At 35.8% G+C, this 27,115-nt stretch overlaps 6 protein-coding genes across 7 annotated transcripts; 5 read left to right on the forward strand and 1 right to left on the reverse strand.

Moving 5' to 3' along the window:
- The first annotated feature begins 3,405 nt into the window (after nucleotides 1–3,405).
- Nucleotides 3,406–9,204, forward strand: LOC123911643 (protein CHUP1, chloroplastic). The gene is made up of 9 exons (XM_045963108.1): nucleotides 3,406–3,987; nucleotides 4,371–4,465; nucleotides 4,574–5,350; nucleotides 5,804–7,189; nucleotides 7,314–7,445; nucleotides 7,614–7,795; nucleotides 8,014–8,125; nucleotides 8,677–8,820; nucleotides 8,922–9,204. Exons 1-9 carry the CDS (start codon nucleotides 3,897–3,899, stop codon nucleotides 9,027–9,029), a joined length of 3,027 nt encoding a protein of 1,008 aa, XP_045819064.1. The 5' UTR covers nucleotides 3,406–3,896; the 3' UTR covers nucleotides 9,030–9,204.
- A 1,043-nt stretch (nucleotides 9,205–10,247) lies between these two features.
- LOC123911644 (uncharacterized protein At1g26090, chloroplastic) lies at nucleotides 10,248–14,018 on the reverse strand. The gene is made up of 7 exons (XM_045963109.1): nucleotides 13,750–14,018; nucleotides 12,243–12,386; nucleotides 12,071–12,145; nucleotides 11,777–11,967; nucleotides 11,526–11,697; nucleotides 11,003–11,422; nucleotides 10,248–10,556 (listed from the first exon to the last, which is right to left on the reverse strand). The coding sequence occupies exons 1-7, from the start codon at nucleotides 13,939–13,941 to the stop codon at nucleotides 10,425–10,427; spliced, it is 1,326 nt and encodes a 441-aa protein (XP_045819065.1). The 5' UTR covers nucleotides 13,942–14,018; the 3' UTR covers nucleotides 10,248–10,424.
- A 355-nt stretch (nucleotides 14,019–14,373) lies between these two features.
- Nucleotides 14,374–19,038, forward strand: LOC123911645 (SUPPRESSOR OF GAMMA RESPONSE 1). Of its 2 annotated transcripts, none has more exons than XM_045963110.1 (6): nucleotides 14,374–14,658; nucleotides 15,559–15,700; nucleotides 16,631–16,817; nucleotides 16,901–17,385; nucleotides 18,229–18,615; nucleotides 18,699–19,038. In XM_045963110.1, the coding sequence occupies exons 1-6, from the start codon at nucleotides 14,651–14,653 to the stop codon at nucleotides 18,753–18,755; spliced, it is 1,266 nt and encodes a 421-aa protein (XP_045819066.1). In that variant the 5' UTR covers nucleotides 14,374–14,650; the 3' UTR covers nucleotides 18,756–19,038. The 2 variants fall into 2 exon arrangements, with proteins under 2 accessions (XP_045819066.1, XP_045819067.1); XM_045963111.1 differs by having other exon boundaries at nucleotides 14,380–14,658; nucleotides 18,235–18,615.
- Nucleotides 19,039–22,067: 3,029 nt separating this feature from the next.
- LOC123904470 (protein FAR1-RELATED SEQUENCE 5-like) lies at nucleotides 22,068–22,829 on the forward strand. Its single transcript, XM_045954133.1, has one exon. The coding sequence runs from the start codon at nucleotides 22,068–22,070 to the stop codon at nucleotides 22,827–22,829; it is 762 nt and encodes a 253-aa protein (XP_045810089.1).
- A 6-nt stretch (nucleotides 22,830–22,835) lies between these two features.
- LOC123904471 (PKS-NRPS hybrid synthetase cheA-like) lies at nucleotides 22,836–24,866 on the forward strand. Its single transcript, XM_045954134.1, has 2 exons — nucleotides 22,836–23,732; nucleotides 23,871–24,866. Exons 1-2 carry the CDS (start codon nucleotides 22,926–22,928, stop codon nucleotides 24,864–24,866), a joined length of 1,803 nt encoding a protein of 600 aa, XP_045810090.1. The 5' UTR covers nucleotides 22,836–22,925.
- Nucleotides 24,867–26,398: 1,532 nt separating this feature from the next.
- Nucleotides 26,399–26,791, forward strand: LOC123904472. The gene has a single exon (XM_045954135.1). The coding sequence runs from the start codon at nucleotides 26,399–26,401 to the stop codon at nucleotides 26,789–26,791; it is 393 nt and encodes a 130-aa protein (XP_045810091.1).
- The last annotated feature ends 324 nt before the right edge of the window (nucleotides 26,792–27,115 follow it).

Genomic DNA, 27,115 nt, shown 5'->3' on the forward strand with positions numbered 1-27,115 from the left:
CCAGGGGACAATTTTTGGTCTAAAATATGAAAATAATATTTGTATTTGTTGTGCTGTAATTATTTTTACATATCAAACTTACCCTAAAGAGGCTCTCTATCTAAAGAATCCAAATTGTCTTTGCTTTTGCTGCTTGCAGTTGAATAAAGTAAGCGATTGAAATAAGTTAATAGTGATCCTTATTTTTACGATTACGATTGAAATAATGACTTAATTGATACCGATTTGATTAAAACAACGAAAAATAAAGATATAACTAAGTTTCGAATTGAAGTTAATCATGTAATTGTTATAGCCGTAAAGACGAGTAGAGTTGTATTTTTTACATTTAAAAATAAGGTAAAATAGTGTTTACTCCAATAATTTTAGTGATTTTTGGTTTACCCTCTATAATATATGTTTTTTCGATTACTCAATGTCAAGATTCCATCATTTTAGCTCTTCATGAAATATGCTAGCTTAAGATGTCTCATTAATGATGACGTGACATGCTTAGTAAGAGGATTAAATCAAAATTTCGTTAACATTATAGGGAGGCAAAAAGACCAGATTAAGCTAACATATTTAGTGAAAGGTTTAAATGACAAAATTTTGACATTACATGAGGGTAATTAAAAAAACTATTATAGAAAATAAGCCAAAATTCTCTAACATTACAAAGAATAAACACCATTTAACATTAAAAAATATTATCGATAGTCGTAAAATTTCTAAATAATTTTAAACCATGATCCATAGTAGAACTTAGATGATGCATGGTTGGTACTTGGTAGGACTCGCCCTCAAATCATATCTAGACATAAAAAGACTTTTAACCTCAAAAATCAAAATCCATTAGGGGACACAATTACCCAGCGGCCACCACCAATATCCAATTTCCATGACAAAAAGTTATTATAGAGCAAGCAATGCCAAAAAGAGTAACGAATAACCAGGATTCAAATAGTCCACCAAGTAAACTTTAGGCTTTGCTTTAATCATATTCATGTCATTCATCTAATTATGCTAGCTTTCCCATTTTCCCCATCTATACTAATCAATATCATGCCATTAAGTGGGACACATTTGTCCAGGAAACTTCTATTAATCAGATAAATTGAGTTTGTCCTGAGACAAATCAATGAATAAATCACGTATTAGTATATTTAGGATTTAGGATTAGGATTTTGGACGCTTCCATATATTTTTATATTGATTGTACAAACAAATTAAGGTTAAATAAATGATGTGAAATATTATTGGTCTTCAGAATGCTCTATATTAGAAGTAATTTTATTCAATGTACCAAAAAAATAATAATAAAAATTCTATTCCAAGTATATTTAACACTAAACAGTAATTCATGTTTTAGTCAAATAGTAAGATACAAAAGAGTCTCCAAGTGAGGCATAAACAAGTGCTAACAACCAATCAAACAATAAAGCAAACTAGCTTACATGTATAAGCACATGAAGTTGAAAAAATCCCCAAAAATCTGATGCAGTGCAAACTAAATTTCTCCCTACTCATGCCTTGTTTTGACGATCGGAACGGTGAAAAGGTAGCCACTAACTGCAAACATGCCCTCCAACTTTCGGTCAAATTCAACTGTTAACAAATCAGGAATTGACGTTTTAGTGGGACTGCTGTGTCAAAAATGGAAATTGGTTTCTCTCTTTTTTTCTATCTTTGTTGGTCGAATCGGGATTCAAAATTTTAGTGAGACTGTTGTGTCAAAAACGGGAATTGGTTTCTCTCTTCTTTTCTCTCTTTGTTGATTGTTCTTTATCACACAATTCACTCTCATAATAACTCTAGTATAACCACTCTCTCTACTTATATAAATGAAACATAATAGACTAACAAACTTGAACTTTTCTCCATATAACAAGAGAATTCGAACCCAACAATTTCACCATATACAAAAAATTAGAGTTATACTAACTAATACCTTATTCAACTTACAGGTATCATAGATTACACCTAATACTCACGCTGATACTTTGTTGTGGTATGATTTGGACTTGGTTCAAATAGGTTGTGAGATTGTTTGCTTAGAAAAATGCCGACAATTAATTAGGAGAGAAAAAATAGCTTACAACTGCCACATTAAATGAAAGAAATTAATTTTCGTCCCCTTTTTTTTTGACGAACAATAACTTATAACATTTCATTATTCAATAAAGGAGCAATACAAATAGGTAATGTCTCAAATTGATAGCGACGAGGCCAAGAAATGGCCGCCCTAGCAAGTGTATGGGCAACCATGTTCGCTTGCCGCTTGATAAACTTAACCATAAAGTTTGGATTACATTGCAAGATATTATTAATATGGCAAATAAAAAGACTAAACTCAGAACTACCACCATGTAAGTGATGAACCGCATCCACGACGTTTTTAGAGTCCGTTTCAAAAATAACATTAGATATACCCTTTTGTCTCAATACTTCCAATGCTTGGATTAGTGCTGTAGCTTCACCTTCTAAGATAGAACAGTTCCCTTCCAACCATGTAGTCTCTGCCATCACGAAACACGAAACGTCCCATGTAATCACGCAAACACCATTAAAAATATATAATATACTATAGTCTTTGTCCAAAAAATCAAAACATGTCACGTAAAAATTTAGAGCTGTCAAATGGGCCGGCCTGGTCTGGGCCGGCCCGGCTCGGGGGCCCGAACATTTAAAGGGTCTGGCCCGGCCCGGTCCGTTAACATTATGGCCCGGCCCGTTATGTCCGGCCCGATAAACAAAAGCCTACATGGCCCGATGGGCCGGCCCATTAATTTTATTTTATTTTTTAGCATTTTTTTTTTTGACAAAAGCAGAATTTTTTAAAAAAAATGAGTGTTTCTTGATGAACTAGCTAAAGATGAGCTTGCTGGAACAATGGAGGATTAGACTAGTTCAAAAAAATAATGGAGGATTCGTTTGAGTTTAGTCAAAATTTTATGATAAACTATAACTTGAATTGACTCTAAATAAGTTTGCCTTTAAATAAGCTTACAATAGAAAAATAAATTTAAAAAAGATAAAAACTAACTTATTTTAAATTTAAAAGATAATTATCCTACTAATAACAAACTTAAGGGGTCAAAATATCTTTTTTTTGTTTCTTCTTAAAAAAAAATATCTTTTTGTTTCAAAATCAAAATTTCAGTTTGTTTTTTTTTAACATTTTTTTTAAAATTTTTTAAGGGTCCGGTCCAAAAGCCCGTGGGCCGGCCCATGACGGCCCATGAAAAAGCCTGGTCCGATAAGACATGACCCGATAAGGCCCGGCCCACTATTCATGAAGCCCGGACCATAAAAATATATAGGCCTAATGGGCCGGCCCGGTAGCCCGACCCATTTTGACAGCCCTACGTAAAATATCATTAATCTAATAATTTAAATATATATTCTATATATTAATTTATGTTTATATTATCCATGGAACACTTGTCGTACTTTGTTATAATAAGCAATGAAAAAACAAAGCCGCAGAGGCACAAGAATTTGTTTTGTTCCAATTTTACTGTAACATGTTGTCGTTATCAATCTTGTTCCCCTGGCTGGTTTTAACTGTAAATATATCTTTCAGCAATTTTTTTGGCCTCTAGTTATTGGTGGCTGCTGTTTCTCACAGAATGTTTCATTTCATATGCTGATAAGATTATGATAAAGCCAATTTTGTGTACAAAATACCACATACTATTATTATTATTTATGCATATAAACGAAGTTTCCTAACATGGGTTTTGCTTAGTTTTTTCTGTTCATGTTTTTTTCTTCTCCTAGATGAATTCTGAGTCACCTTGGCTTCACTGTTGTTGATGGGAAATGGGTTGAGGACTTGAGGGTTGTTCTTCAAATGGGTTGTTTGCATGTTTGAAGGAATGCTAAATTAAGACATTTCTATTGCCAAAAGCTTCATGATAGTCAGGTTAGGACTCATAGTTGCTGCTTCATTAGCAGCTTTTACAGTTAAGCAGCTGAATGTTGGAAGCTCAAAATCAAAATCAGGTACTTGTTCTGTGTATTCAATAGTCTGTCAAAAAAAAAAAAATAGTCTTTTTATTTTTTTATATTTATTCATTTCATTTTCCTACAAAAAAATAGTTACAATAGATGTAGTTTTTAGGAGGCTGGGTTTTGCCATTCAGAAAGGGTTAGCAGCGCAGCTTAAGATGTAGTTTTTTCGGAGGTTGGATTTTGCCAACCAGAAAGTGGTTAGCAGCGCAGCTTAAGATGTAGTTTTTATGAGGTTGGGTTTTGTCATCCAGAAAGAGTCAGCAGCGCAGCTTGTTGTGTGTCTGCTTTTCATTCATGTGTAATTATCTTGAATATATGATGATTCTGAAGGTTAATCCTTTGAACTAAACAACTTCGTCTACATTTTGGCTTAGAACATGGTGAAGAAAGGTCTAAAAAGCATCAAGATGAGGACAAAGAACAAGAGCAGGTCACTAGTCTTGCAGATGATTCTCTCGAAAGGAATGATGTGAGTTGATCAAACTGAATGTTATCGAATTTTAATCTCTTTTTATGTTTGGGAAACTTTTGTGTTTAATATCGATTAGTTAATGGAAAGTTGTTTGATGTTTTGCAGATGGAGGAAGAAGAGGAGAAAGAGGAGGTTAAGTTAATTAAGGAGGAAGAAGAGGAGAAAGAGGAGGTTAAGTTAATTAACAGCATAATTAATCGAGCTAATGATTTTGAAGATGATATTCTGCCAGAATTTGAAGACCTTTTATCTGGAGAGATTGAGTTATCATTTAGTGATGATGATAATAATAAGGATGAGAAAGAGAAAGTTTATGAAATTGAGATGGCATACAATGACAGCGAATTAGAGCGATTGCGGCAGCTAGTGAAGGAATTGGAGGAAAGGGAAGTGAAACTTGAAGGAGAATTGCTTGAGTACTATGGTTTGAAGGAGCAGGAATCAGACATTGTTGAGTTACAAAGGCAGCTGAAAATTAAGACGGTAGAAATAGACATGCTTAATATTACGATTAATTCGTTACAGGCGGAGAGGAAGAAGCTTCAAGAAGAACTCACACAAGTATCTTCCGCAAAGAAAGAACTCGAGGTGGCTAGAAACAAGATAAGGGAGCTACAAAGACAGATGCAGCTTGAGGCTAACCAAACAAAAGGTCAACTTTTGTTGCTTAAACAACAAGTTTCTGGTCTACAAGTGAAAGAAGAAACGGCTGCAAGAAATGATGCTGATATTGAAAAGAAATTGAAAGCTGTGAATGACTTAGAGGTTACTGTTGTGGAGCTTAAGAGGAAAAATAAAGAACTTCAATTCGAGAAGCGAGAGCTAACTGTTAAACTCAATGCTGCTGAATCTAAAGTAGCAGAGCTCTCCAATATGACAGAGGTCAGACTCTTCAACTAGACTTCTTTACTTCATCATTGAGTTGAAACCAATTCACGAGAATTTCTCATAATTGAAACAGCATAGTCTTTTGAAGTTTTGCATCACTTGAAAATGGTAGTTTAAAGCACCGAACAACTTCATTGAATATCAAATATCAGTGAAAAAATTAGCATTAACCTACAAAAGTGTCTTTAGTGTTTCAGGTTATTGCCTGTATAGTCATTTTCTAATGCTTATTTATTATGTTGATCAAAGTTTACTAACAGAGCATATGACAATTTAGAAACTTCCTTTCGTAAATCTATTTGTCTTGGTAGAAATTCTGTTTCACAAAATGATATCAAGTTTGTATACTCTGTTGAGAGTAGTGGTGATCAATGTTATGTTATAGATGTGTACCTGTGCATGAGACGAGTGTAATTTATTTTGAAGAAGCTTTGTCTTTGACTGCAGAGTGAAATGGTTGCGAAAGCAAAAGAGGAGGTCAGTAACCTGAGACACGCAAACGAAGATCTGTCAAAGCAAGTGGAAGGACTTCAAATGAATAGGTTTAGTGAAGTTGAAGAGCTCGTATACCTTCGTTGGGTCAATGCTTGTTTGAGGTATGAGTTAAAGAATCAACAGCCACCCTCAGGAAAATTATCGGCACGCGACCTCAGCAAGAACCTTAGCCCGAAATCTCAAGCGAGGGCAAAGCAGCTGATGTTAGAATACGCTGGATCGGAACGAGGTCAAGGGGACACAGATCTCGAGAGCAACTTCTCCCATCCTTCTTCACCGGGAAGTGAAGATTTCGATAATGCTTCTATTGATAGCTTTACTAGCAAATATAGCAGTGTTAGCAAGAAAACTAGCCTAATCCAAAAATTGAAGAAATGGGGTAAAACCAAAGATGATTCTAGTGTTCTTTCATCACCATCAAGATCATTTTCAGGAGGTTCTCCAAAAAGGATGAGTACGAGTTTTAAATCTAGAGGTCCACTCGAAAGCTTGATGATAAGGAATGCTAGTGATAGTGTAGCCATCACCACCTTTGGTCATGGGGATCAAGAATCTACTTATTCTCCTGAAACTTCTAGTGCCGAACTAAGAAGAGTTCCATCTAGTGACTCACTAAATTCTGTTGCTACTTCATTCCATTTGATGTCCAAGTCATCAGTTGATGCGTCTGTGGATGAAAAGTACCCTGCGTATAAAGATCGCCATAAATTGGCCATGGCTAGGGAGAGCGATCTAAAAGAGAAGGCAGAGAAAGCAAGAGCGCAAAAGTTTGGTAATAGTTCAAATTTAAATATGACCAAGACTGAAAGAGACAGACCTAATATATCTTTGCCACCTAAACTTTCTCAAATAAAGGAAAAGCCAATTGTTCCTATTAGTCCAAGTGATCAATCTGAGGATGGGAAGAATGTTGAAAATCAAAACGTTAGCAAGATGAAGCTTATTGAAATTGAAAAAAGGCCTACTCGGGTGCCTAGGCCACCTCCTAAACCCTCTGGTGGTGGTTCCGTTAGCACAAATTCAAATCCTGCAAATGGAATACCGTCTGCTCCATCAATTCCTCCTCCTCCTCGCCCCCCAGGTGGACCGCCTCCTCCTCCTCGTCCCCCTGGTGGACCGCCTCCTCCACCTCCTCCCCCAGGAGGCCTAACAAGAGGGGCAATGGATGATGACAAAGTTCACCGAGCTCCACAGTTGGTTGAGTTTTATCAATCGTTGATGAAACGGGAGGCAAAGAAGGATACTACATTATTAATTTCTTCAACGGGTGGTAACACCTCTGATGCCAGGAGCAACATGATTGGGGAAATTGAGAATAGATCAACATTCCTCTTAGCTGTATGTTAAAATTTCCAATCTATTTTATGACTTTTCTCATTTCGGTACTTCTTAAGTCATATCACTTTTTTATTTTTAAAAAGTATTCATTTCTCATTTGTGAAACATGTATACATGTATATAGGTAAAAGCTGATGTCGAAACACAAGGTGATTTTGTCACATCCTTGGCAACTGAAGTTAGAGCATCCTCCTTCTCAGATATCAATGACCTGGTTGCCTTTGTGAACTGGCTAGATGAAGAGCTTTCCTTTCTGGTATGTATATGCCTTTAGGTCTCATTCATTTCTCATCATCTGAGATAATTCATGTCACAAAAATTATTTCATAAATAAATGAGAAGGCATAGAAGTTGGTACCTTGTTGCTTCTCGTCAAAATTTAAACCATTATGTCCATCTTATTTGATTCCTTATGCAATGCAAGGTTGATGAACGAGCTGTCCTAAAGCACTTTGATTGGCCTGAAGGGAAAGCAGATGCGCTAAGGGAGGCAGCTTTTGAATATCAGGATCTGATGAAATTGGAGAAGCGAGTATCTACCTTCGTCGATGATCCTAAACTCTCATGTGATGCTGCTCTCAAGAAAATGTATTCATTGCTTGAAAAGTATGCATACCTCTTTCCCTTCCTACCATATATCTATAAATTTGATTACCAAGAAAAATGGATGGCTTGTTAATGTTGAGACAAAATTATCCTTTAAGACTTTAGCCAGCTATTCAAATCATTTTCTCACAAGTCATGTCTAGTTTAAGGGTTTAGATGCAGAATTTAGAGCCACAAAAATGTTGAACATGAGTGTATTATATTTGTTTATTTTGCAGAGTGGAGCAAAGCGTATATGCACTGTTAAGAACAAGAGATATGGCTATTTCACGGTACAAGGAATTCGGAATACCAATAAACTGGCTACAAGATTCAGGAGTTGTAGGCAAGGTATATATATATATATATATGCATCTAAACCAATAGAAATACCATTGGTTAAAATTTTCCATATGCTATAACCATAAGTGGAGGGAAAACTTGATATTGGAGACAAATCTAATCTAGGGAGATTTTGATCTCTGTCAATGTTATATGTACTAGCTTGCAGATGGACACCGACATCATCTGTTTGCTTGTTCCCATAAAAATAATAATAGAAGTTCTAAAATATGAAGAAAGCTTTGTATTTATTTTATTTATATCTATAGCTAGAAACAATACTAAATAGTGAAATTCTAGCCACTAGGCTACTAGACCAAAAAAAATAAAAAAAAATACTATTCATTATACATTAGCTGCTGCAGTATATACAGTATATTATATATTTGGTGCCTCCACAGATCCTTGAGTTATATGTATATCACAAGGTGAACATACCCTTCTCAATTCTCAGTCACATAGTGCATGAATTGGATTGAGAGTTGCATATATTAAAACCTTGCATGCATTTCCACCAGTGAAGTAACTTATATTAACATGCTGGTTCTCTCCTATTGCAGATAAAGCTTTCTTCTGTACAATTGGCAAGGAAGTATATGAAACGTGTTGCATCTGAACTTGATGAATTATCTGGACCTGAGAAGGAACCAGCTAGAGAATTCTTGATTCTGCAAGGCGTTCGTTTTGCTTTTCGAGTCCATCAGGTTCATAACTTAGGCCACTTTTTGAAATACGATGTTCATAAAAAATTATACTACATATCGAATAATACTCTAACGGTGGTGCGAAACTCTTCTGTTTTCAGTTTGCAGGAGGCTTTGATGCAGAGAGCATGAAGGCTTTTGAAGATTTACGGAGCCGCATCCAAGCCCCTCAAGTTGCTGAAGAAGATAGTAAACAACCAGAAACATAGAATACCCATCGCAAGATTTTTTTCCCTCCCTTAGCATCTGCTTATGTATATGTTGCCCTTTCAGCTGTATAATTCATTCTGCTGCAATTTGCATAGTCTATACATACTCATGTTATACAATGATCCACCGATTATATTGTATGCATAGTCTATACATACTCATTCATTCTGCTTATGTATATGTTGCTCTTTCAGCTGTATATTGTTTAGCGGCCAATTCTATCATGCAAGACCTTTACCATATATTTCAAGGTGCAACACCAATTTTGATAGTTGATTAAGATGATCCCTAGAATATTAATATGGTGGTCCTCACACCTAATTTATTTTTCTGTCTTTCCCTCTATGTTTCCAGCTCACATCTTCCGGCTCAGTGTCATAGTGCCACCCACCACCGCCCATAACAGTGAAACATTCCTCCATTGTTGCCACCCACAACCATCCCCATCCTGTAAAGTTAATCTTAGCAAACTTTCTGGCCACTCCCTGCCACCATCCGACCTCCAATGGACGTGTCACTACCATCATTTTATCCCCTCATCAAGCTCTATCTCTTGCACTAAACAGATCATCAAACTATCATTGGAGCTCCACCACTTCAAAGACCATTTCCGGCCACCACGACACCGGATCTTGAAAACAAACCTCTCCATCTCATCTATGAAACCCACCAATTTATTTTATGAATGAAGTTTGAATTTTTAACCAGTGACTTTCCGGCCATTTTCCAGCCACCTCACCCGCAAAAAAAACTGTACCAAATTATTGTTCTTTGTCACGAGCTCTCTCTCTCTCTCTCTCTCTCTCTCTCTCTCTCTCTCTCTCTCTCTCTCTCTCTCTCTCTATTTATTTTATACTTCATAACACCTCGTTGTTGGACCACCGTCCTCTCAGCCACATGTATGATTTTCCGGATCTTTGTTTTGGGTTATTTGACTGGTGGTGAACAGGTGATTGAAGGTGGTGCAAAAAATAATTTTCTGTGAAAAACTATGGAGTTGAGGAAAATGGGGAAAAAATTCAGTGTTGAGGATACACCAACTTAAATGGTAAATGGTACTTATGCACAATGCACCACTTAGTGTGGTCTTTCATGTTAGACAAAGCCTTGTTTAGCATCTTATTAGTATTTCTTAGAAATCTATATGAGATGAGTTTTTTATCAGACAGATCGATCATGAAAGCCTATAAATATAGATGTGATGCAAATTTTTAAAGGAGAGAATAAAAAGTGACACATTTCCTTTGCATAAATTACTGATTGTCCAATTCATGTAGAAATGTGTAATGAGAAAACTGCCTCGGCTGTTACATTTAATAATCCTCAGCAGGCATCTTTCACGCTCAGGCATAAAAGGTGTAAAGGGGAAGGAAAAAAAAAGAGAACATTTTGAGTTATCGCAATGTAATAACAAGACTTCTGTCCTGGAATTTTGCTCCGCCAACCTTTCCTTGAATTTTTGGAGGCAAAGGGATGACACGTCTTTGGTCTCCGGCTTCTACCAAAAGCTCAGATCCTCCCCTATACTGCATTTATTTGAAACAAAAGAGAAAGAAACACCTTGATTATTCTCAAAAGTTCGCCAGTAACATGATGCAAAGAGAATCACAATAAAACTACCTCCCTTGACAAGTGTCGAAAACATAATTCAACCTATACAGTTGAACCAAAAAATGCAAAATCCAAAAAAAAAAAACCAAGATGGATCATTAAAAAACTAATCTACTAGGAAGTTGACAAAAACTTCTATGAATAAAACATACTCTTCTCATAATCGACATTGTCCATTTTTTAAAATAAAATCTGTGCGCATAACAATGAGTACCTTAGTTATATTTCATTTCTTTTAATGGCCAAGAAGATAATAACCATCTTATTTCTCATAAAATATGTCAAAAGGAGTACCATGAAGAATATAGTTATAAAGGAAGTTACCAAATAGAAAACTTATGAGCAGGAGAATATTACATACTTGATATAGCTTAATCTCTGATTTGTCAAAACCTGGCATGAAGAGAGTAACCGATTTACTTTCAACATCAAATTTAACTGATGATGTCGTATCACTGGATTGGCTTGATAGTGAAGTAAGAAGATGTCTAGCATCTTCATTCACAGTGTCCAGTAAAACTCTGCTCCAATCTATTGGGCTATTCATTAACGGACTAGAGATGAAAGCAGAAGACAAGGGAGATAGATCTTTCTTTGCTTTTTCGAACGATTCTAGTTTTGGTTGCTGAGAGGAGATTCCAAAAGCACCTGAAACTTGAGCACCAGCCTGAATTGTACAACCCCAATAACGTAATGCAGAATTTACGGAGGTTGGATTGTTAGGATCAATCACAAGGAAGCAACCAAATCTCTGCGGGTTTGAGAAGGCGGAAGATCCTCTCTGGACAACACATAATAAAAAAGAACTTTATCGGTTTTTTGCTAGTGTAATCGTTTTTTTCTGACAGTTACTAGTGTAATTATTAATTAGTGTATACGCTTACCTCTAGAAGTTGATCCAAAGTGTCCCATGTTTCTGAACTCATCCTCCCATTGAAATAAGATTTGCTGCTACTAATTTTCATGGCCTCATCCACAAGTCTCAGGAGTGAAGGAGCAGCCAATCTCCCAAGATCAGTTTTCTCAGCCAACGTGCGGATATATTTCAAATACAATCTACAAAATCAAAGTATCAAACCAAAGAAAATGTCTAGGATGTGCATGTCTGTCAGATAGAAAGTAGCAATTCCAAAACCTCGCTTTACTGCTTCCACCTATGACTCGTAAGGTTTCCTCGCTGCTGACACCATCATATATTATGATGTCAAATTTATCTTGTTGACTTTTTGAAGATGCTATCCCCAAAAATCCTACAAGCCTCTCAAGTGCAAGTACTAAAAAGATCGAGTCCATTCCAGGAAGGATGCCAAGCTCTTCTCCAACAATCTATTATATGACATAAAAGAGGAAGACCAAGTCACATCCAAGACTGAAACCACAATTTGAAACCTTGATTAAAAACTTGATCGAAACAATATCACGTACCCACCCCTCCAAGTGTTCCTTGTGTCATATTAAGCTGGGCATCTGCTTGCTTCAGAAGTTTTAGAGGTTCGAGAAGCATCTGCACTTAGAGAAGCACTCAAAGTCTGTACACACCAAAATCAAAATGTAGAAAAAGGTGATACATACAGGGAGGAAATGGAAAAAGCAACACATACTTTTGTTGTTTCCAACCTAACAGCTGAAAGGTTCTTGCTGCATACAACATGGGAAGTTCCAATTTTACAATTGAGAAGATAGTCGGCAGTGATGTCTTGGCTATGTATCACTAAACATGTGTTCAATCCAGCCATTGCATAATGCTGAAATATTAGGCAGAAAGGACAATACAAAAAAGATCAAATATTTAATAACTATTGAACTTGAATGAAAATGAAATTTATCAGGATATATTTATGGCAAAAGAAAGAATCATAAGTTATTCTCGATGAAAAAAGAACATGAAGTGCTATGGTTTTTGTAAGAAATGGGAAATATCAGCTTTGTTAATAGCATAGATGGCACAGGAAGAACTCTTCCTTGCTCCCATTTACATTGGTATCCCCTGTTGCATGTACCTTGATCTTATTACTTACAAAATAAATACCAAGCTATGTTGGTTTACCATGCTTTACATTCCAAATCTATTTCTCACGCTGTAGCATGCCCAATCGACCCATTTTTAAACACAAATTTATCAAATTTTGACAACAAACGAAATAGTTAATACAGTTTTTTTTTTTAAAAAAAATAATAATTGGTAAACCAATGTATCCTCTACGTGCATCTGCAGAAACTAATCCCTCGAGGTAACTGAGTTCCAAGTTATGTTCAAATACACATGATTTCCAAGTGTTCAATTACGCGCTATTCATTAACCATGTGATTTGTATTCAAATTTACATTTGACATTTGAAAATCATGTTTAATGACGTTCACAATTGTGGTTAACTGTTTCGGTGGATAGTTAGCGAGTCGGCTGCAAGTTGCAACACCTTCTTAGATTAATCAGCCATCTACCGAACTGCGTTTTTTTTTTTTTTTTTTTTATATATAAAAAAGCCAATGTTACAGCTCCAACTACCGAACTGCGTTAAGTTAACCACTCACTCAACTTTCTAACTCATCCACCCCAAGCACCAAATCATCCTTACAGCTCCATCTACCGAGCTGCGTTAAGTTAACCACATATTTTACCTACATTAACCATTTTGATGTCAAAATATCATTTCTCGATCATTATCTACTCTCTTGACTAGAATGTCATCTTTTTTTAAGGTGAACAAATAAGTGTATCAGGGTTCAAAATGTTAAGAGTCCCACATCGGTTGTGAGATAGCCTGAATGAATGTTTATAAGCAAGAGGCAATCCTCACCTTACAAGCCAATTTTGTAAGGATGAGTTAGGCCCAATACTCAATTTTAAGATGATATCGGGTTAAAGACTGCAACGTGGGCATCTTACCTAGATGCAATATTGCAATGTCCTCCTATAACTGACCTACGTGTCTAGTTGTTAGAATTTCGTCTTTTTTAAGGTAAATAAGTTATTGTAAATGTAATAGAGTTCGATATTCGGTCCTCCATATTGCATACAATGTGCTACAAATTGAGCTATGTTTATAGGGACATTTAGCATTACATATATATTATAAAAAAGTTGAAAATATGGGAGCAAAACTGAACCTGAGCGGCGAAGATAGCGGCGGTTGTTTTGCCAGAGCCACCTTTGCCGAGAAAAGTGAGTAATTTAGTTGCGGCAACATCCTGCTGAGAAGAAGATGCAACTGCCATAAGAGGTTGTGTTCGAAGAGAAGTTGAACGACAAAAGGAAACTCCGAAGAGAACCGGAAAGGAGAAGCTCGAAATTGCTCCCATCGATTGGAAGCTCCAATTTGGAATACAAGCTAAACTGAAACTGAAACTGAAACAAGTGTGTTAATTATGGATAATTCATTCATAGACACGTAGCATCTCAACTTTAATAATATTATAAAAAAGATAATAATATTATCGACCAATCACATACACACTCTAAAATTACATAAGTTCAAACATATTTTTTTATTATTTAATCACTCATTCATATAATGTTTTATTTAAAATATTTTCATTCGGGTGAAGGAAGGGTTCACATTTTAACTTCCTAACAGTGTTTCATTCAAAATATTTTTATGATAATAAAAAAAAGATGAGTGAAAAAAAAATGATGTTTATAAGATTCACTAATTAAATGATAAGTTACTTTAAATAGCAAATTGTATTTTATTAGATTTCATATTTTTATATACACGTCGTTACTCAATTTATAAGAGTGTAAAAGAAATTTCACTTGGCATTGGAAAAACAACTTGGGCCTGCCAGTTACGAGAAAAGTCAGTCAACAACGACTATAATCAATACTTATATTTTTTGAAAACAAAATATGAAATTATTATATTTTCTGTGTTAATTCAAAAAGAAACAAAAGTGCTTTGTTTATTTCTTACTTTGCACTATTTAGCAGGTTTCTGAGAAAGACAGACAGAACGAAACAAAAACCTAAAAAATAGGTTTTTGAATCTTTTGACTTCATTTGTGTTCATCTATGGCTGGGTATGTAACCTTCGTTTACTTACAATATCTTTGATTTGATTATCATGCTCAGTTTTTCAGTTGATTTTCCATTTCAAACATCATAGTACAAGATGAAACTGTTTTGTTACAATATTGAGGTTACCTAGTATGTTGTGAAAATTGATAGCTTTTTTGTGATCATGTTAGATTTCTAAGTTGGATTAGTATGTCTTTGCGATGTTTCATGTTATGTGTTTGAATGTTTGTGTTTTTGTGCAAGTTGTTAGTTTAGGTGTTTTCTGTTTTTATTTTATTTTTTATTTTTTGAGTGAAACCCATTTTAGCCCTCGCAATTTTCTGACGACCCAATTCAATTCCTGATATTTTCATACCGGGGACAAATTAGTCTTCATTATAACGAACGGGGGACTAATTTGTCTTCGGCATGAAAATGTCAAGAATTAATTTGGATTTTATTTTTGTGAGGACTGAACTGCATCAGCAGAAAATTGTGAGGGACCAAAATGGGTTTTTTTTGAAACATTATTTTGTACATGTTTCCTATCTTTACACAGTAATGCTGGTTTATGAGATAATGTTCATTTGTTCAGTTCTGTTATTGCTTTTAGACTGTCCTACCAAGTAATAAACTTTTTTTTTTCTCTTGATGATAATGCTCTTTGATTGTGTGGATTATTGGTTTTTTTGTTCAGTTTCTAAATCATCTATTTAGTATGGCCAGAGGATTCTCTTAATTAATATTATTGTTACTCTTGCAGCTAATAATAATCATTATATCTTTTTTGATGCGTATGTCTTTGTTCATTTTATCATTCTAATTACTTTTTTTTTTGGGATCATTTGGATTTTTATGTGTGCTGACTAGGATTCTGAATGATAACGGAGTTTTCACATTTTCCTGCTCTTGTGTATATGCAGGCCATCATGGTTGGTTGACAAAAGTAGAATTGCAACCAAAATAAAATGTGCATCAGGAGCATGTGATCCGAAAAGTATTACATGGAAAAGCAATCCTACCAAGACTTGCCCAAATTGTCAGCATGTTATTGATAATAGTAATGTATGTGTATTTTCCAAAAGGAAAATTGCTACTTTTCCTGATTATATTTTAGATACATTGTTATCGGATGGAAGTTGCATCTTATATTAGGTTTATTTATATGATTTTAATTCATATTGTACATTATATTCACTCTCAACCTTCCTTGTCTCTAGTTTAGTACTTGATAGTTAATGGGTTATTTAGGGAGTTTGTCAAGATAAATAACGCACATTGTCTATAGACAGGAATGTGGTTAAGCTATCTTGACAGATAACACTGCTATAGCGTTGTAGGCTTGTAGCATGGTGGCGCACCCTCTACTGCTACGCTATAGGCCCGCAAAGTGCCATTGAGAGTAGAGGCAATATTGGTTGAAAAGTGGAGCAATCCAGGTATCGTAGTGGTTTGATGGCCGCTATTGCAACTTTGGGGCAAACTTCTCAAAAAGCCTAATTGTTTAAATTATTTTTGAGTTGTTGTGGTCTTAGAAGTGAGAGTTGGGTCTAACTCAACCCTAAAAATCTGGCTTGTGAGGTGAGGATTGCCCTCACGTATAAACATATATTCAGGCCATCTCGCAACCAATGTGGGACTTCTTAACAATGGGTATATTGGTACTTTCACTGTTTCACACCCTTTGAGTAACCTATATAATAATGTTCCTAAACTTCTGGTGAAGTGGAACCCATGAATTTATTACAGATGCAACCTCTTTCATAGTTTGTCATTCGCATATTGTGCCTGCTGGTATTTGTAGACCAAATTAGATACTTATAACATGAACTCGTGGGTTGTAGTTACTAACTACAATATCTGCACAATTTGTTGGACCTGTCATCTGTTACAAATATTGAAACTTCATTCTTTTTTATCTATATATCCTATGTATGCATAGCAGTTAATTGTTATAAAAAAAATTGACATTTAATTTTGTTTTTATGTTGTAAGCTTGCTAAAGAGTGGCCGGGCTTACCAAAAGGTGTTAAATTTGATCCATCTGATCAGGAGATAATTTGGCACTTGCTTGCAAAAGTTGGTGTAGGAAATTTACAACCTCATCCTTTCGTAGATGAGTTTATTATTACTCTTGAAGTGGATGATGGAATTTGTTACACTCATCCTCAAAACTTACCTGGTTGGTGGTTTGTTTGTGCTTTACTCAAATTTGAATTGATGATGAATTTTCAATCAATCTTATAAGCTTCGATGAAATTTTAGGTGTAAAGCAAGATGGAAATGCAACCCACTTTTTCCACAGAGCAATTAAGGCTTACAATACTGGCACACGAAAGCGCCGAAAAATACATGATCAGGATTTTGGTGATGTCCGCTGGCATAAAACTGGAAGAACTAAACCAGTAATCTTGAATGGGGCTCAAAAAGGCTGTAAAAAGATTATGGTTCTGTATATGAGCAGTGCGGGGGGAGGAAAAGCTGAGAAAACGAATTGGGTTATGCATCAATATCATTTAGGAACGGAAGAGGAAGAAAAGGACGGGGAATTTGTTATCTCTAAAGTGTTTTACCAGCAGCAGCATGTCAAATTGGGTGATATAGATGAACAGGATATAACTGAAGCCGCCGAAGAAACAATCATAAAAGTGGATCCGGTTACTCCCAAATCGGTGACTCCTGAGCCTCCTCACAATGAAAGGCAGTATTCAGATGTTGATCTAGGATATGAAACACTTGCCATTCCTCAGGTAAAACCTTAAACCATATTTTCTTGTTATCGAATATCAAAATCTTTTTCCTATTATGACTCTTCCGTGAACATAAGTGTTTAGAGTGTGTTTTGATTATTCACACGGAATGTATATCTGATAATGAGTACTTAGTAGTAGAAATAGAGGTAATCCATATGTACTTGGTAGAAATACTTGTTTTAATGTGATTAGTTCCGGCGATATTTTTAAAAGTAACATCATTAGCCAAACGACTAAGTATTTAGATTTTAATAGTTTTTCCTTTAGACATGATTTAAGATATGAATTACCACTTAGTTACTTGTCCACACATAGTTCCATTAGGGTCTATTGGGTCAGATTTACGCATAGATCCAACGGGGTCTATGAGTACTTTGTGTTGTGATGTTGTGATCCACCTCTAGCTGACTTAATTGCAACATATTTGAGCTATCTTCGTGTCTGCTTCTAGCATCTTCATTGTTCTGGTGTGAGGAGTGTTGTTTAGGACTTTAGGTTCATATCGTCTAGAAATATGGCTTAAATTGTGCATATTTATTTATGGATTTGAAAGTCCGGAGCTTACCAGTTGTTTTGTGGGGTTGAGTTAGGTCCAAAGTCCAAATTCTAATATACTAATTGGCGCCACATTGCGAAAATAATTATACCATTCCACACATTCTGTTTATTAATCACGGAATGTAACATAGCCACTTGGCTACACTTTTAACTTTGGATTTGTTATAAGATTACTTTTGGAAGTGCTACTTGTGATGACTTAGCATTACTGAATTTGAAATTATCTCTTAGTACTTTGCATTTCCTGATCAATTTTGTTTTCCGCATTATATTTTACCGAAGATTCAGATGAATTGTCTGGATGAAATACAAGCTGATTGTGAAGAGCATGCAAAAGAGGATCTATCAGTGGTAGAAACTCAACATAATGAAGTGACAGAAGATAATGCCGAAGAAGGCCAAAAATGGTGGGACAGTGAATCACAAAATCTGTTGGATTCACAGCAACTGGTTGAAGCATTAGCCTTGTGCGACGATTTACTTCATAGCCAATCTCCCACTAGGGATGGGGAACATGAAGAAAATAAGAACCAACTTGGTCTTTCTGTTTATGCTCAGCTAGGACCAGAGCATCTGAAGAAGGATATCGAAGACTGTCAAAATCTTGTCCTTGACCCTGTAAATTTAGAGCTCGACACACCATCTACGGAGTTACGACTAAGTCAATTGGTATTCCCATGTTCTCAATGATTTTGCATTAAAATAAATTCATAAGTCATCCTTTAAATGGGTTTTTTTGTGTGTTTATATAGGAATTTGGTTCGCAAGATAGCTTTATAGCCTGGGGTTACAACAAGGACGTAAGGTAATATGGTTTCTTCACCTAAGCTGAGGTGCAGATTTCGTGTAACTACATTTTGGGGATAAGTTACCTCATTATTGTTAAAATTTGCGGTGAACTAAATTGTTGCTCCTTTGTTTGACAAATTGGGCTGTAATTTATGGCAGTGAACTTAAGAGTTAAGTAACTCGTGCAGTCATGCTGCAACACTGCATGTATATTTTGTTTTTGGCTTCTTGAAGTTTGAGTAATTCTGCTGTTTAACATGATATTTAATGTGGTGGTGAATCATTAAAACTTATGTTTGAATAGTTTTCATCCTACCAATTTAACATCTTTCGAGCTTAGTCAAGTGCAGAAGTACTTGTGAATAGGTTGTAAGAATCGAGTTTTCCCCTTGACTCGTCGATGACGATTTTACCTAATTAAAAATAATATTAAATTTATATACAGGACACTTGCATATATTTACTTGACATATATACACTTATATTATATTAAAAATGCATCAATAATTTAACACTTCAACTTAATTTAAAAGCTAAAATATACTAAATCACCGTAATATAATGTAATATTCATAAACTTCAATCAAACTACATGAATTATCCATCGAAGTAACATAAAAAATATCATCCAAAAAACAAGAGTTCACATTTCACTTTGGTCTAGTAAAGAGCAAACTATGTGGCATGAAAGAGTGTCAGAATAGAGAAATATGTGAGAAATAGAGTAGATTTTATGTATTGTTTGGTATCAAAGAATAAGAAGAGAGAGAAATATCTTTATTTTTGAAATGACAAAAATAACCTTTACTACAAATTACTATTATTCAATTGAGTTTTATATGCTTACTTTAGCAATTTTTTCGTTAATATTATTATTATTTAATTCAAATAATTAGCTTAGTTATATTATTAATGTAAAGAAACCTGCAATAAATTGATGTATCATGTATGTATGTTTCCAGTTATCCTCCACAGACGTTCTCAAATATGACACCGTGCGGTTTTGGAAAATTAAATTGGGGCAAATAATTGCTTGAACCTTCAAGTAAAATTTTCAGCAATTGATAAGAAATAATGTTTGTTTTAGATGGATCCACTAACGATGAGTGATAAATTGTATCGTTCTGGATATTCTTGATGCAACCATGAACAATCAAAAGCTTCATTTTTAATTTCTCTGCAATTTTGACTGTGCAAAGAAGACGGGCAAAAACGTCAAATTAGTTAAAATGACCACTTCTCTCCTCTTTCTTCGCTCTTTTGCGGAGAAACAAAATACATGTGGGTCCCACATTTTATTCTTCTCTCTTTCCTATCTCTCTTCAAACCAAACAAGGGAAATTGGACCTTTCTTTTCAAACTTTCTCTCCCCAATTTCTCTCTTCCTTATTTCCCCCAAACCAAACACAGGCTTAGTCTTGCGATTTGTTCCTTTGAGGCATATAAATTGCAACTAGCTAAATACAATTTAGTTAATACTAACCATAACTAACCATAACTTTTGAAACCTGAATCTGAAACAATTGTTTGGTCAATAGTCGTTTTAGAAATATCAAATTATTGAACTATGATAAGGAGAATTAACGAGCATAAATCTTTCTAAGACATTAGAGAATTATTTTTATGGAAAAGGGTTCTTAGTCATTAACACCGGTCTGAACTATTTAGTTAATTCATCGTGATAATAAGAGTAAAAATGTAGCCTAGGACCGCATTTACCAAATCATGAAGAGGAAATGAATCAAACATTCTAATCATCTGTTAATCTTTATTAAAAATCATCTCTTTAGTTTATTGTCTGATAACCAAATATATGCCAAGCATACCCCCCTTTTATTTACGTCCTAAATATGATACAATTATTTTGTCGAGATTGAAACAATCCCTGCGAATACGAACTTTATAAATTTTATTACCTAACAATAATAAGTTACTACACTTGCTAATTTTGTCATCAATTATGGAAGCTTTGTGATTTGAATTGGTCCCCTCAATGTAAAATTACAGTCACTGCAGCTTTAGTTAATATGATCAATGCTATTTGGTTTGCAAGGAATCAAACTAGATTTCAAAACAATCACATCAGCTGTAATTCTCTAATTACTTTAATTACTACCAACACTGCTTTAGCTGGTAAAAATTCTAAGAAAGCTGTGTCTAATTTTATTAGAGATTTTACAGTTTCGAAACATTTCAATATAGTTATTCATCATTCCAATGTTCCTAAGATTAAATAAATTTTGTGGCAACCTCCTTTGGTCAATTGGATCAAATGCAACATTGATGGAGCTGCAAAAGGAAATCCAGGATTGGATTCTTGTGGAGGTGTTTTTAGGAATCATGAGGCTGAGTTGATCTTCTGTTTTGCTGAACCTTTGGGTCTTGCTACTTCTTTTCATGCTGAGCTCTGTGGTGCAATGAGGCCCATAGAGGTAGCACACAACAGGAAGATATTTTCTCTCCCCACCCCCCTCGTTTCTTTTATACCCCCCTTAAATCCCAGTTTGCCCTTCGAAAATGACCAATTTTTTGGTTAGCAAATTCGGGTTTTACGAATCGAAAAAATAAAAACTTCGGTTTTTAAAAACCACTCGCTTCGTCCTTCGAGTTTTACGAATCGAAGTATGTTTATATAGAAAGCAACCTCTCACATTCTTCATCACTTTCAATACTTCATCCCCACACTACCAAAAGAGATCCCAAAATCCAATCCGTTTTTCACTCAAATCGCTGCTTAAAATCAAGTTTGGAACGTTTGCTAAGGGTTGGAAGGCGATTTGAAGCACAATATTAAGGTAATCTTCCGTTTAATTTCTTTTATTTTCAACTGTCATATATGCTAGGTTGGTAGGTTTCTGACACAAAATCGTTCGATTTATAGAAATCGAAGGAATCCTTCGGTTAATACGAATCGAAATGACTGGAACTTTTGGTTTTGTGTTGGTTTAAACGTGTTTGCTTGCCAAGCCTAACCGAAGGATTCGTTCGGTTGATACCAACCGAAATTACTGGAACTTTAATTTTTGCACTGTCTTTACTTGCCTTGACTGTCTGTTTTGCTTGCATTGCATTGCATTGCCTTAGGTCTATCTGTTTTGCTTGCATTGCCTTAGCTGTTATGGATTATAGAATGTGCTACCAATTTTATATGTATTAAGTATTATATGTGGCTAATTATGTGTTTATCCCTCTTATATTATGTAGTTATGGCGGGCAAACGAGAGCTTGTGCTAGGTATCTGTGCCCCGGGAATTGTTGAGGTTCCGCCTGATAAACCTCCATCTAGACCTGTTGCATATGAGATTGATACATCAGATCATTTTTACATTGAAATGGCAACCCCTGACCGAGATGAGTTGATTAGATGGGCTCGGGAGATTGCCTTAAAGCTAAAGTTTGCAATTGTAATTGGCAAATCCGACAACGGCAGCGATAAGAGGAAGCAATATTTCAGGTTGGATTGCGAGCGGGGAGGCCGGTACGTGTCAACAAATAAGAAGCTAAAATCTGATCAAACCGGCACGAGGAAATGCGGCTGTCCATTTCGACTCCGTGGTTATTGTCATGCCGATAAAACATGGCATTTGACCGTTGTAAATGGCAAACATAACCACGAGTTGGACAAGGCAGTTGAAGGCCATCTCATTGTCGGTCGTCTCAAACCGGAAGAAAGGCAATGTATGGAGGAAATGTCAAGGAATCTGGTTCCGCCTAAGAATATAATGTCCACATTGAAAGATAGGGATCCAAACAACAAGACAACGGCAAAGCAACTCTACAATTTAAGTCATCGATTAAAACTTAAAATGAGGGCATCAATGACTGAAATGCAACACCTCTCCAAAAGACTTGTCGAGACCGGGTATTTTTTCAAACATAGGACGGTTGTTGCAGACGGATCCGAACATGTTCAAGACATTTTCTTTGCACATCCTAAATCTATAAGTTTGTTCAATTCTTTTCCTACTGTGCTTTTGATGGATTCGACATACAAAACAAACAAATACAAAATGCCGTTATTTGAGATTGTCGGATTCACATCAACTGGGAGATCTTTCAATGTTGGATTTGCTTGGCTTACCAACGAAAGATAAGACAACTTCACTTGGGCTCTAGAGCAGTGTGTCAGTCTCTTAAGGAATGAGGATGTTAGACCGAAGGTGATTGTCACCGATAGGGATTTGGCTCTGATGAATGCAGTTTCCGAGGTATTTCCAACATCGGCTGCAATGGTTTGTCGTTTCCATGTAAAAAAGAACGTGAGCTCTAAGATGAAGGAAATTGTGAAAATCAAGAATGGAGAGAATGAGAAGCAGACTGATGTGTGGGATCAAATCACCGATGCTTTTAATGATGTGTTAGAGTCGCCAACGGAAAAAGAATATGCTGACAATGTTATGGTGTTTAGGGAGCTCTGTGCGAGATGGCCAAAGTTTTTGCGTTATGTTGAAGAGACTGTCCTAGACACTGATAAAGAAAGGGTTGTCAATGCTTGGGTAGACCAACATATGCACATGGGGAATCACACCACGAATAGAGCTGAATCATGTCATGGTGTGTTGAAAGGTTACTTGAAGGACGGTAACGGTGACTTGGTGAAAGGATGGGAAGCGATAAATAAGATGTTGATAAGTCAGTTCACCGAAGTACAAGGTGAATTCGGTCGGAGTATGTCTGTTGCGGAACACAGATACGATGATGATCCTCTTTACGCATTCTTGTTTTATAAAATCTCAAGAAAGGCTATGGATCACATTTATGACGAAGCAAACAGGGTCGAAGAATGTGGTATGGATAGCAAAAAGTGTGGCTGTGTTATGAGAAGGACATACGGGTTGCCATGTGCATGCTTGATTGCGAAGAAGATCAAAAATAACAAACCTATCCGACTTGATGAGATTCACCCTCAATGGAAGAAACTGTGTTTCGAAGATGAGCCGGCACCGGGCGACGTGGCTGACGATTATGATTGCTTGGCTGAGTGGAAAGCAATTCAGGTTATTACACCTTCATAAATATAATGGTTACATTTCATATACTTTTTTATTATGATTTTAATTTTACATTATGTGTATAATGTTACACTTTGTATACAATTAATTTTAATGAGTTTGATTTTTTTTCTTTCTTTGTAGGAACGATTAAAAACAGCCGATGTTAGCGTGAAGAATGATATTAGGAATCAACTTCGTCTCATTGCATATCCAGAAACCACATCTGTGAAACCTCCGCTTCAAAAGGCCAAAACAAAAGGTGCTAGAAAGAAAAAATCAGTTCGTGTCACAAGATCCACGAGCAGGGATAAGTCTCGGTGGGAGCATGTTGATGATCATATTGCAGCTACACAGGCATCTCAGTCGAAACCAACAAAGTCAAAGCCGTCGACTTCACAAACAGTGCCTGAGGTGCCTAAAGAACTCGTCATCAGTTCTTTGACTCCAGCACCTCCAGCACCTCCTGAAATTCCTTTTATCAACCATATGCCGAAGTTCATACACCCATTTATCGAAGATATTATTGACGTTGAAGGTGACGGTTATTGTGGATACCGTGTGGTAGCTTTGCACCAAAAAGGAAATCAACAAGATTTTGAGTTGATCAGACTGAACATGGAGAGGGAGCTGAGATTGCATAAGGAATCATATGTGGAGTTGTTCGATACTGAGCGTTACAAGTATGTCACGGATGCACTTTTCCCACCACCGAGAAGGAGTAAACATGCTTTTGCAACCAAGGACAAATGGTTTACTTTTCCGGATATGGGTTACGTTGTGGCTACTCATTTTCAGAGGGTTGTTGTTCAACTATCAAATATGGAAAGGTGTGGAGCATCTAGAACTTGTTTCCCATTGCGTGGCAAACCTCCATCAGACACGTCAGACTTGGATTCCAAGATTATTTGCATCGGCGCGCTCGCTGACCACTTTGTGTTAGTGCGGTTGAAAGTAGGATGTCTGATACCTCCAACGGCTCATCAGTGGAAAAACTCTTGTTCCGAAGAAGCTGCAGAATGGGAGCCCATGTTTTTGGATAGAATGCAAAAGTTTGGTGAGCTGTTGACCATTGAAAGAGCAGGCGATGACTTAGTCACGATTGGAAAGGGTAGCAAAGACGATCCGTTGGAATTGTAGTAGATTTTAGTAGTTTCATTTTGAATTAGCTAAGCGCATTATTTTTTGAAATGGTAGCTAAGCGCACTATTTTTTGAAAGGGTAGCTAAGCGCATTATTTTGTGATGTATACCATGCCGATTATGCGTTGTAACATATTAACTTTGTATGCGCAATTTACTCATGAACCTTGGTTATGAAATGTGGTATTATTGTATATTGAACTTTGGTATTATTGTTATGAAATATGATTATGAAACTTTGGTTATGAAATGTTGTAACAAATTGTATTTAGCCTGATATAATTTTGGAAATGAATTGAAAGAAAAAACAGGTTTTGACCTCGACGATTTTGAGGTGGTTCTGCAAGTGATTCTGCATAACCTGGCCTTGTTTCTGCATAATTCGATCTTTATCAACCGAAATGTTCCAGTTATTTCGGTCTTTATTAATCGAAACTTATGTTTCGGTTTCTGCGAGTCGAAAGAAATTTAAATTTTGCGAAACAGAATATAGGGGGTATAAGAGACTTGATGGGGGGGATTGAAGAAAGGTAGGTATTATGTGAAAAATGATCGAAATTGCACCGACAAGTTTTTGTGGTCGATATTGCACCGACAATATTTTGTGGTCGATATTGCACCGACAATATTTTCGTGGTCGATATTGCACCGACAATATTTTCGTGGTCGATATTGCACCGACAATATTTTCGTGGTCGATATTCGTGGTCGATATTGCACCGACAATATATGTGGATATTATTGATTTCTATGTATTATAAATACGTATAGGGAGAGTTAGAAAATAATTGAAATCGTTTTCTACAAAATGAGTACTTCAAAACGGTTTGTTAAAAACAATTTAGCGACTTCTTATCCATTTTCAATCAAGTGTCACGGTAACGACGAGTTGTTCTGCGTTGATTTGAAAAACACTTTAACAACTCTTCAAACTATCAAAAATACGATTGAAGCCATGTATCGCTTCAAATACGCTAGACAAATCAAAATAGACAAACTAGCGTATTATGAGTCATATATCGATCTGGCAGCTGACCATGTTGGAGGATATGATGATGCACCACGGAAATACGAATGGAAAGAGTTGAAAGATGATGAAGATGTGAGAAAAATGTTCGACTGGATTGAAATTGATCCGAAATATCCACGTTTGTATGCTACCTTATGTTGTTGATTTTCCGTTTATGTTTTGATTTTCCGTTTATGTTGTTGTTGAATTTTATATTATGTTACGTAATTTTCAGTTAATGAATGTTTGAATTAAAATTGTAAGTTGTAAGTTTTTTAATTAATCAATTTAAGAATTAATTAAACACAATTTAAACTTCACCTAACTCATTTAAACCCTATCTACCACATTTAAACTTCACCTAACTCATTTAAACCCTATCTACCACATTTAAACTTCACCTACCACATTAACCATCACCTACCACATTAACCATCACCTACCACAATAATGTGCAACAATATGATCTATAAATTAATGTACATTACCACATCTTTTTTCAACACTCAACTCACAAAAAAATGGATGTCTCACTCACACAACGCATGAGATCTACCCTTGCAGCAGTTTACTTCAACCACGAAAAACCAATTTTGTTTCGCATTAACGATGGTGAAACGTTCGATGGTCTGAAACAACAACTGAACGAGCTGAATCGTACCACCAACAACCAGAACGATAACAGAACAGTTTCGAGTCTCAAGTACCGTAAACCGTCAATCGGTCCCGACGGACGCATTACCTTCACCGATATGATGCTTGAAAACAATGATGATATTGAAACTATGTTCTCAATTTTCGAGCAGTATAGCAACAGGGGGCCTATCGAATTAGATGCAACGCTGACAAGATCTGTCGAAGCCATCCTTGCTAGCCTTGTTCGTCCGGAAGATCGAAATCATGTTTCCATTTGATGCGTTGTAACAATTTCATTCCGATGTAATTCCTAATTTCCGTTTATTGTGTTTGATTTGTCTAATTTCGTTTTAGTATTAAAGTTCGTTTCAATATTAGAGTTTTATCGAAATAATTTTAATAAATTTCAATATTACAATTTTATCGAAACAATTTTAATATCGAGTTAAATCCTACCATTCTTCAATCCTACCATTCTTCAATCCCCCCCATCATGTCTTTTATACCCCCCTATATACATGAATTTCGCAAAAATATAACTTATTTCGACCCGCAGAAACCGAAACATACGTTTCGATTGATACAAACCGAAATTACTGGGA

Source organism: Trifolium pratense, linkage group LG2 (genome assembly GCF_020283565.1).
Source record: "Trifolium pratense cultivar HEN17-A07 linkage group LG2, ARS_RC_1.1, whole genome shotgun sequence".
Taxonomy (NCBI): Eukaryota; Viridiplantae; Streptophyta; class Magnoliopsida; order Fabales; family Fabaceae; genus Trifolium; species Trifolium pratense.